Source organism: Alnus glutinosa, chromosome 6 (genome assembly GCF_958979055.1).
Source record: "Alnus glutinosa chromosome 6, dhAlnGlut1.1, whole genome shotgun sequence".
Classification (NCBI taxonomy): Eukaryota; Viridiplantae; Streptophyta; class Magnoliopsida; order Fagales; family Betulaceae; genus Alnus; species Alnus glutinosa.
In genome coordinates, this window is record NC_084891.1 from 18794236 (window position 1) to 18805333 (window position 11098).

The 11098-nt window shown below is 37.4% G+C and overlaps 1 protein-coding gene across 1 annotated transcript; it reads left to right on the plus strand.

Annotated features, from left to right (window-relative positions):
* On the plus strand, positions 1-5541 carry LOC133872013 (uncharacterized). The gene is made up of 3 exons (XM_062309515.1): positions 1-469; positions 4690-4852; positions 5314-5541. Exons 1-2 carry the CDS (start codon positions 46-48, stop codon positions 4818-4820), a joined length of 555 nt encoding a protein of 184 aa, XP_062165499.1. The 5' UTR covers positions 1-45; the 3' UTR covers positions 4821-4852; positions 5314-5541.
* Positions 5542-11098: the final 5557 nt, after the last annotated feature.

Consider the following 11098-nt stretch of genomic DNA (forward strand, 5'->3'; position numbering starts at 1 on the left):
ACAGTAGACACAGAAAACTCTTCCCAATTCTCAGTCTCTTCTCCGATGGCCCGAATCGTGATCCAAAGCCTTCTCCGCCGCTCCCCTCTCTTCCGGCCACAATACCTGACCCACGCCCACCGTTCCTTCTCAAGCAGCTCCGCCCGGTTGATCGAGATCGACCTTGACGCCTCCTCCTCCTCCTCATCTTCGTCGTCGTCGTCGACGTCTCAATCGGACGAGGGGGACGGGGATTCCGAGTCCTTGTTGCTGAAGAAGCTGGACGACCTGATCCACCGCATCATGGTCCAGAAGTCCACCCCGGATTGGCTGCCCTTCGTGCCGGGCTCGTCCTTCTGGGTGCCGCCGAGGCCCGGGACCTCCAAGGTGCTGGACCTGGTGGGCCGGCTGGCCGACCAGCTTGGCCACGAGGAGCCCCTCTCGCTCACCTCCTCCCGTGGCTGGCCCTGCTCTTCTTTCTTCCTCCACGGTAATTCTGCCCATATGCATTTTTGAAATCTGTTTGGCTGCCCAGAAATTTCTGTAAGACTACTATTGTAACAATAGGAAAATCAATTTTTTTGATGCTTCTATGCCTAGGTTTTTTTATTCATATCGATAACTAGGTATGCTTGACTTAGTTGTTAGACTGATTGTAGCATATTAGTATAAAAGGGCTTAAAAAATGTCCAGAACATTTAGAATCAATTCAGTTTTCTTTCTTGGAGGTTGAAACAATCCATCACCCTTTTTCCTAATTCTCATTCTATAATCATTGCAAATTCATAACCATCCAATAATTTTATATACAATTTTTATGAAATTGGATGGTGATGAATTAATTTGTAATGATGGACGATGAACTTGCAATGATTATGGAATGAAAATTAGGAAAAAGAGTGATGGGTTGTTTCTAGGACAACCTAACTTCCAAGAAAGAAAACTTATAACACCAATCCCATATTGGAAAGATGATGAGTGGCTCACATATGGTTGGTGGTTTATAAGGATAGTCATGAGTGCTAAGTCCCTTATTGCTTAGTTACTAGGTGAAATTTGACTTTGTAAGGGATTCTAGAAAAGCTTAAAATTGACTAGTCATTTTGGGGTGATAGTGCAGATGTGTCTAATATTTTTTTCTAGGTCGTTATAAATGGTATTAGAGCCACTTAGTACTGTCAGGCCATGTGGTACAGGAGCATCGCATGACGTAGCTTTAACAAAAAAGTTAGGAGTTGGGGAGTTAATAACACCTTTGTCCCACATTGAAAAAATGAGGAGTAGCCCACATAGAATGGATGGTTTATAAAGATAGTTATGCATACTAAGTCACACATTACTCAGTTACTAGATGAAACTTGGCTTTATAAGAGATTCTAGGAAAGCTTCAAATTGACTAGTCCTTTTAAGATACTAGCGCAGATGTGGCTAGTGCTTTTTCCTAGGTCGTTACAAATCTTTTTGGACATTTTCTATCATCTATATGCACTTTTATACTATCAGTAACAACAAACATGGGTCACAAATTTGGGGTGTTTATTATAGTTATAGACTTTTTTTAATAGAATATAGCAATCATTTTTTTTCCACGTTGTTTTGGAGTCCTAGGGTTATGCTATTGACGATTAGCCAACTTCCAGATTTCATGGTTTACGCAGAATTTCTTGTTTGTTATTCATATTTTGGAAATTGGGGATATGAAATGAAACCCCTTAAAGTGTGAGTGTGTGTGTGTGTGTTTTTTTTTTTTTAGGAACTCTGGTAGACCTGATAGGCCCAAAGTAATTCTAAGAACACTGAATAACTAACAATGAACTCCACTTCGGGTGGGAGTCAAACCAAAGTACCACAGAGATAAGATTGTTCCACACCCTTGCTTCTTATATCGCTTCTTAATTTTATACATTACACTAGCAGTTACCAACTCACATACTAACACCATACACCACACAAGGCACACATAAACTACACAATGACACGTAAACTTGTAACTCCCCACTAACAATAATATGTGAACATAAATGACCCCCCCCCCCCCCCCCCACCCGGGGCTCCCTGCCCCGGTACCCATATGCACACGTTGCAAGTCCTCCCATGTGACCATTTAAGTTGGCACGACATCCATTAGCTGCAACTTCCTCATCTCCTCTGTTTTAGCTTCCACAAACAGGGCATAACAGAGCCCATTGCGGTGGTCATCGTCATGTGGCTTCATGCATGTCTCCACTCCCTTCGAGATCCAAATATCTGCTATTTGGCTTCAATAGTCTCCATGGCCTATCATTCGTCGCCCCTTCAGCTGGAACCTTGTCCTGAAGGTGTAACGATGGAAATTTTTGAATAAGCTGATCAGTGTCATCCCATGTTGCATCCTCTGATGGAAGAAATTTCCACTGGACAAGCGCCTCTGTCACATATTTGGATCTCTGTTTCACCCATTTCTAATCTTTGATGAACTGAGGCTCAGATGTTGGGATCCCCTTTGTCAGAAAAGGGGGAAGCTCATAATTGGTTGTACGGAATCTCCTAGCTTTCGCCTAAGAGTGGAATCACGAAATATGGGATGAACTTTGGAGTATTCGGGTAATGCCAGCTTCCACATATTCAATCACTTGATAAGGCCTGAAATAATTACTGGCCAACTTTTGGTGAGCCTACTGCAAAACTGAACTAATGTAATTTGACATAAGAAAACCGTAGAACCAATGTTGTGCGTCTCTTCCCTTCAATGTGCATCATCTCGGTGCTTTATCCGATTATGGCCTTGCTCCAAGTTATGCTTCAGCTGCTTCAGTATTTCGTCTCACGTTACCAATTCTTGGTCCACTTCTTACACCGGCGATATGCCCACTAGATAATTGGTAATGATTGGAGGAATTTGATCATACAAAGCCTTGAGTTGCATCATCCCAACCAGCTGATGAAAGGTGGTATTATACCAAAATTCTGCTGAAGCCTAAAAGTGACTCCATATTCTGTAGCTTGAAAGAATCTTGCCAGAACTGGCTAATAAGATATATGGGCACTCATGATTGACTGTGGCATTCCATGGAGTTGAGCAATGATTTCCACAAAAGTTTTGCAACCTTTGCGCAGTGTGTGGATGTGATGAGGCGGTAAAGTGGGCATATTTTGTTAGGCGGTCCACCATCACCATTAAAACATTTGTACCTGCGGACATCGGCAAACCTTCTATAAAATCCAATGAAATATCTTCCCATACCTGTGTGGTTACTGGCAATGGCTGAAGCAACCCTGCGGGTGTCCTGGCTTCATATTTGCTCTGCTGGCACGTCTCACACACTGCCACATGAGCCTGCACATCCTCGTTCACTGACTCCAGTTGAATCCTTGTGCAATTTGTTTGTAAGTGTGTGGGACCCCCAAATGGCCGCCAATCTTCACATTATGGGATTCATTTAAGAGAGAGTCTTTAAGTGGTGATTTTGGTGGATTGACAGCTTGCCCTTCGAAGAAAAATAACCCATCTCACAGCTGGTAATCTGTTGTTTGCTTAGGTGCTTCTTTCATTCGTTTAGCTGCCTCCAATAAATATGGTTCAGTCCGATTGGCTTCTCTGAGTTCTGCCCAAATTGTGCCCAAAGAATCAATTCGGAAGAAAATTTTGCTGATTTTTAGCATTTTAAAGATTTTTATCTACTGATAACTGTAATATAGGTATCATTTTGCTCTAAAAGCATAGCAGTTCAAGTCTTGCCAACGGCTCTGTTCATGTGAAGAGTTGGAGTTGACATATAAGTTTTGGAGTTTCTGGGATGGATGTTTTTAAATCTTAAAATGCAAGAATTAAATATAAATTGCTAAAGTACGATTACAGTATAGATGAAAGCACCAACAAGTCAACAGCGAATAAATTCTTACAACTTGCTTTTCGAGAGGATATTTTGCCTAAAAGAGTGATGAGGACTTATTAACTATCAAGGCAATAGTTAGTTCGGAATTTTTTTTTTTTTTTGACTATGGAATTTTTTACTTGTAGAGAAAAACATCAACAACAACAACAGCAATAACAATAATAAAAAGAACTAGATTCAGAACCACAAGAGAAGACACACAATTTTCTGTTAGTTCTTAGTTCCTAGGAAACAAATTAGAGTTATATGTCATATTTTCATTTTATTTTATCCTTGTGTTAAATTCAATACCTTGGTTCATTCCTGATGAATTAATATTTTGGTTTCTGAATTGGTAACTGGGAATGTTACAGATTCAAGACTTGAAAGGTGGCCACTTTTCTGGGTGGGAACTGTTTAGGCATTGTTGAGACCCTTTTCTTTTTCGTTTTTCTTTCTTTTGGTGGAGGGAGTGTTAACTATGATGAATTTCGAAGCTTACATATTATTAAATCTTGAAAAGTCTGCATTCAGTGTTTGGATATTATGGTATTAACCTGTCTCTGTTACAAAGAGATGGTTCTCTTATCCCGGGTTATTAGGCCTCAAGAGGAAGTGCAGTACACTTGAATTATTAAGTATCTTAACCGTGATGGTAGGGAATTGATATTGGCTGTCAAATACGTACAAATCTGGTATGCAAATTTATGGTGTCATTAGTTTGGGGAGGTTATACAATTTTTTTTTTCCATTTTTATATTGGCAGAGGATGATTCCAATGTTATTACCGAGCTTGTGTTACATTATTTAAACTTTGACACTATATACACTTATACATCCTCTTCTTTTAATGCAGGCAATGAATCTACTAATTCATCAAAGGTGGATTTGGGGGTGAATGAGCCAGCAGAGGTGGAGGTGGAGATAGAGGTGAAGGTTCTGAAAAATTCAGAGGACACATTGCGATCTGAGGACGAGGAAGGATGAGGAGCAGATCCCTTGACGGAATGGTCAGTTTGGTAAGTATGTTCCCTTTAAATCACCAGTACTGTTTTTCATTGTGTATGTGACCTTATGTGTGGTATTTTAGTTTCAAGAAGAAGGTTCAACCTATTTCCTCAAGTCTAAGGCTGTTGATTTAGGCAATAGCTCAGCTTCTTGCTACAGTGGATGCATAATAATTATCTTCTTTGATAATTTATGTTTACTTCTACAGTATGATTCGAAGTAGGAAATATCCCAAGACCAAAAAAGAAGCGTTCATCTATTAATGACACTGTTATATTATTAATCAGCAAAGCATGGTCATTATACACTCATTTAGGGAAAGAAAAAGCCTCTTATTTTCTTTCCTCGCCAATTTTGTTTTCAGAATGGGCATATATACACAGAGTTGAGTACATGTGTGCCTTTTGAGGTCAAATTTCTTTTGCTTTTGCAAATTCTCTCTTTCAAACTGTTTTATGGTTGGAACTTGCAGGCTTGCTAACCACCATAGATTGAGAGGAAGGAGAAGCTGGGCTGACAAAGGAAATGTTGTACAGATGTAATTATGGTTGGTTTTTGGGGTGCAGGGATTTGCTCTTACGCTTCTCTAATTGTCGAACCCACCCCAGTCTACTTAAGTCTTGACTTGCTCGTGTGTTTGTGGTTGGTTGATGACGAATCAATATATCTTGAATATGCACAAGATGGATTCTTGTCCTCATCACCTTCTTCACGATTTGTAATTTGGCTAGTTTGTTTCGGCTTAAAATTTTTTGTAACAAAATAATTTCAATTGAAAATATTTTTTGCCATTACGAAAAATTAACAAATATTTTTTTTTATATCTATTCAATTATATTAACCTATAAATGATTTGTATTGTGCCATGGACGGTTTTAAAATGCCCAAATAAAAAATACCACCACCTTGCCAATAACAAATCAATATAACAAAAATTGGAGAGAGAGAGAGAGAGAACGAGAGAGAGAGAGAAAGAAGAAAGAAATTCCTTGTTGGGCCACTTGTCTGTGAAAGTGTTGGGGCCACTAGATTTATTTGGGCAGATAGGCCTTATAAAAGGTCCTTTCACAATTATTATCTATCGAGACCAGCAAAAAATTGTTTATGCAAATTTAAAACATAAATGTGTAAACAATTTTTTGCCTCGGAAATATTATTTTTACATTTTTCAGGTTGAACAATGCTTCACCAACGAGGCTTTAATGGACTCTTTATATATATATATATATATATATATGAGAACAGTGATTCACCATCACCTAAAGATATCACTTTTTACCATCTTGTAGTTTTTCACTACTTTTTGAGTTTTAAAAATAAAATAAGGTGGTCTTCCACCTTGCTACATGGACAAAGTAGTGAAATGTGGTATTTGGGTGGTGGTGAATAATTTCTCTCTCTCTCTCTCTCTCTCTCTCTCATATATATATATATGAGATATAATTTTTTGCCACCTCAAGACACAACTCTTAACCATTTTGCCCATATAGCAAAGTGGTCCACTAATTAGCTTTATGGTTTTTTTTTTTTTTTTTTTTTTTTTTTTTTTTCTAAAAAAAGGAGAAAGAAGTGAAAATTAAAGTTGCCACGTGAACAAAAATAGTTAAAAATTGTGTCTTAAAGTGAAAATGTATTATATATATATATAGCTGCCCTTTGATGTAAAAATTGGGCGTGACAGGTAATCTTCGTGCATCTTCTATTTTCAAAAGCTTACAAAGAAATATCGATAGGTGGAAATATGTGGTAATAATTCGTTCTTGGATAATGTTTATTTAGTGAACTAAGTACATCCTTTTATGTAACTGCCATTGGTTTTTGTTATTGATGAGCCGCCAATTAATTTTGTTAACTTTACATTCAACACCAATTATTTATTTATATAGTTTTCGGTCAAACCCTCCCCTTGCTCCTCCAGAGAAAAAAGAGAGAGAGCCTTTCAGTGAGATTTGTGTTTGCCGGAGGAGGAGGGAGGCTTCTCCGACTGTGTCTTTTGTCTCCCTCTCAGCCTTTTGAGCTGTAAAGTTTTTGTTCTCCCGGTAGATCCGGTGGTGGCTAACCTTCCCCTAGCTCTTTTGGGCTATGGTGGCTTGTGTTTTGTTTTGTTGTTTTCTTTCTTTTGGTTTATGGCAGGGAGATCCAACTCAAGAAGTCTAGTTTGGGGGGTGGTCGGCTTCCTATGTCGTCGACGGTGTGCTTTGGCCAGATTTTAAGTGTTTTTTCCTCAGATTTTGAAGCCAGATCTACGCACATTCGTCGACTTCTGCTTGACACGCGCCACCCAGCTGTGTTCCTCGTCGTCTTCCATCCCTACTGCCGGAGGTATTGGTCGTGTGGATCGCCGGAGCTCAGCGCGTGGTCCTCACGCGCCAGGGTTTCTCCACTACGGGCGACTTGTATTTAGGTTTTTTCTGCCTTTGTGTTTGTGTATTCCTCTTGTTTCCCCAGTACAGTTTGTCTTTGTATTGCTTAAATTTTATTGGAATTTTTGTTGGCTAAATGCTAGATCGACCCTCTTTTAGTTTGAGAGTGTGCGTTAATGTAAAGAGAAGTTCAAATGTAATTCTTGTAAAGTTTGTGTATCTGTTTAGGCAGTTATTTTTTAAGTCAGATCCTTCAACTTAGAGTTGTAGGGGTCTTGTGCCTCCTTCTCATGTAAGCCTTCAGACATTTTTAGCAATATATTTGGTAGCACATGCTACTTTGTTCGGAAAAAAAAAAAAAAAAAAAAACCAATTATTTATTTGTTCACCCATGGGTGATGTCATATTGAGAAACATTCACCTGGTCTTGCCCAATTACAAGTTTCCTATTTTTTTTTTTCTTTTTTTTTTTGTAGAAATCTAGGTGGCAAACACCGTAAGACGGAGTGAATGCTATAATTGATTTAACATTCATCTAAGAAGTTTGATGTCGTCCCTTCCAAAAAAGAACCAAAAAAAAAAAAAAAACAAGTCTGACGTGACACTTCCAACTATTTATTGAGTTAAATTTTATTAAATAAAAAAAAGATTTCAATGGTTAATTTGAAGTGTTACCCTCTTACTAATGAACGATAAGCATCAATATTTACTTTATTTTTCATTTAAATCAATAAAGAAACTTTTCTAATTTTCTTTTGTATTGTTATGAATAAATATTATTAAATTATAATTCCTTCCCGATACCTCCCAAAGAAAATCCCGAATTGAATCATAAATTGACGGTTTAGTGTGAGCTTATCCATGCGGTTATGCACTCTTCGAATATGAATTTATTTTCTGAAAGATCTTGACTTTCGTGCTTTGGTGGGTCTCTGATATCATTTCGATGACTTATGTTGTGTTGAAGGGATATCTATATGATCCGTCAATATTATTCACATAATAATGCGAGACAACATAAATATATTGACTAGTAGTACCTTAATACCAAAAGAAATATATTGTTCATATAATAATGCAAGGCAACAATCTCAAATAAGTCCTTAATACTAATAATAAAAGAAAAGAAAAGAAAAGAAAATAATTCGTTAAAATCCTTTGAATTTTCAAGCCATTTTCAATTTACACATTCAGTTTTTAAATCCTGACTTTTCACTCATATTTTTCACGTTTTACCTCGTTAACACTATATAAACAGTTCCCAAGTCATATGTGTGTTGTGTATTAAAAAATAATTTTAAACTATATTTAAAGAAAAAAAAAATACAAATATAAGAAATTGAAAAAAAAAAAAAAAAGTGGCTTGAACCACCCTCTTAAGGGTGGACCATTCGCTTAAGGGTGGTCTAGCCCACCCCCCAATGACCACCCTCTAAAGGCCATCCCTATAAGGATTCTAGGAGTAGCCAAGCGACTCCTTCAACAGGGGGTGGCCAAATGTAACGTTATGAGAAATTAATTTCACGGCTCGTCCCCCAGTCCCATTCCACTAAGAGTAAGACTTAGGAATTTATACTCATCATTAAGAAAATACTATGCAGTGGAAACATAAAATATTCTATCAACATTAATTACAACCAGAGCATCGACCAAGAGTCATTACATAATTGAAATCACATTATACAAATCATCGATATTAAAGATCCATACTAAATCCTTAATACACAATCGAACCTAAAATGTTAAGCCTACAATATCACCCAAAAGTACTGATTATCATGAGCGATCTTCAAAATCCAGCAATCACTCCTCAAACATAACCAGATCGATATCTGAACGCCAAACAACAGCATTAGCCTCGAGGTCCATCTCAAATCCAATGTTTAAAGGTAGTCCAACTATAAAACAATGCATGTTTCATAAATGGAAAAAGTATAAGTGTAAGTCTACAACTTAGTGAGTAATAATATATATGGTGTATACGTTATCATGTAGTGAACTCATTTATCCAGCAACGCAAGGTTACAGTTTATCATTTGACAATGTTATCATGAATGCAATCTAGATATAATATATGTTATAATAAAAGAATCAAGTCATAACTGAACACCATATAGTCCACCAAGGACAGGGGCAGACTAGTATTAGGGCCAGCAGGGGCCACGACCCTTGCTGGCTCCTGAAAAAGAATAAAAATTAGTATACTACCTTTTGGTCTTCAAACTTGGAATTCCCAAGTTTGGCCCCACCATTACTAGCCAATAGCCTATTACAGTATTACTTGGAAGTTTAACTTCGTCCATGAGTCATTCCCATTGTTCCCAATATCCTATAGCCTTTTTTTTTAGGGGCCCACAGCATGCTTCATTGCTTCTAATTCCGTCCATTACTCATTAGCCTCTGCCTCTAGCCCTCTATTAGCGGTCTACTAGGACATTCCATCAGTCCATCTCACATGCAGCACCTCAACGCATGCCTGACTCAAGAAATGATGACAGTCAAGAGAAATGACATGATGGAAGAAAAAAAAACCTATAAAAGCTTAAGACAAAGAAATGAAAGAACAAACGAAAAAAAAAAAGAAAAAAAAACTTACACCAAAACAAAATGGTGCGGCCGTGACTTGTGAGGCCGAGGGTGCTGCACTGCTGGTGACTGGTGAATGGTGCTTGTGGCTGTGGTGGAAAAAGAAGTTTGGGATAAGAAGTCTTGAAGTGAAACTCAAAAACTGTGGAGTGTGGAAGCTGGCATTTTCTTGAGGTATTTTTTTGCGTGTTCTATGAGTATGAGAAACTTTCTCTCTCTCTCTCTCTCTCTCTCTTAAAAAGAAATGTTAGTTTTGAGGTTTGCAGGTGTTGAAGTCTTGAAGAGGAGAAGAAGGAAGAGGACAAGAGGGTTTTCACCATTTTTTGGCATTGCTTCTCCATTATACTTGTGCTGATCTTGTGACTCTTGTCTACAAGGTAATCTCTATATTCAAATTTTCAGATTTTTTTTTTTTTTAGTTTTGGGTTATATATGAAATTATGAATGATGTTAGTTTTGAAATTTTTAGTTTTTCAATTTTTTTTTTTTTTTTTTTTTTTTTTTTTTTTTTTTTTTTTTTTCTCTTTCTAGTTTAGGGTTATATAGACTCTTGTTTTTTTTAGATTGTATGATTGTTAGACTCTGATTTTTTTATTTTTATTTTTATTTTTTTAAAAAAAAACTTTGATTGTGTCTTATGGGGTTGTAATTTAATTTGGAAAATTTACGTTCATCAAGCATGTCAAAGTTTAAAACTATCGAGTCATTCTTCAAAAGAAAAGAAGTTGATGTTCCAGAAAGTAATCCACCATTGAATTTTAGTGCTGAAACTTCAAATCTCAAATGGTTGAAGTTGAAGAACGTCCTTATGAATCTCTAATTGTGGAAGCTTAAGAGATTCCTTTTTAAATCCTCCGCGCTTAATGTTAACGAAGTTGATGCTTTTTCTATAGAACGGGATCCAGGAAAACGTCCTCCGATGTGGGCTATCCAGTCAATCGACGTGATGAAATAAGAATGGCTTATTTGAAAGTGCGTCCATATCAAATTTTTCGTCCAGATTATCCACTTTCTGGACCAAAAAATCATCCCCGTCGTTTTCAAGCTTCATGGTTCACACAATTTTCATCTTGGCTTGAGTATTCTCCTACTACAGACGCCGCATATTGTCTACCATGTTATCTTTTTACAATGAAACCAGTTGGACGTCTTGGATGGGATGTATTTATCACCAAGGGATTTAGAAATTAGAAAAAGGTTCACGATGGAAAGAAATGTGCTTTTTTGACTCATATTGGAGAGGATCTTTGTTCACCCCATAATAATGCTGTGAAATCTTGTGAGGATTTAAAACAACAATCACAGCAT

Coding starts and splice junctions, on each gene's coding strand:
- LOC133872013 (XM_062309515.1), top strand. CDS start 46: ATGGCCCGAATCGTGATCCAAAGCCTTCTCCGCCGCTCCCCTCTCTTC. Junction 470..4,689: donor CTCTTCTTTCTTCCTCCACG/GTAATTCTGCCC, acceptor CTTTTAATGCAG/GCAATGAATCTACTAATTCA.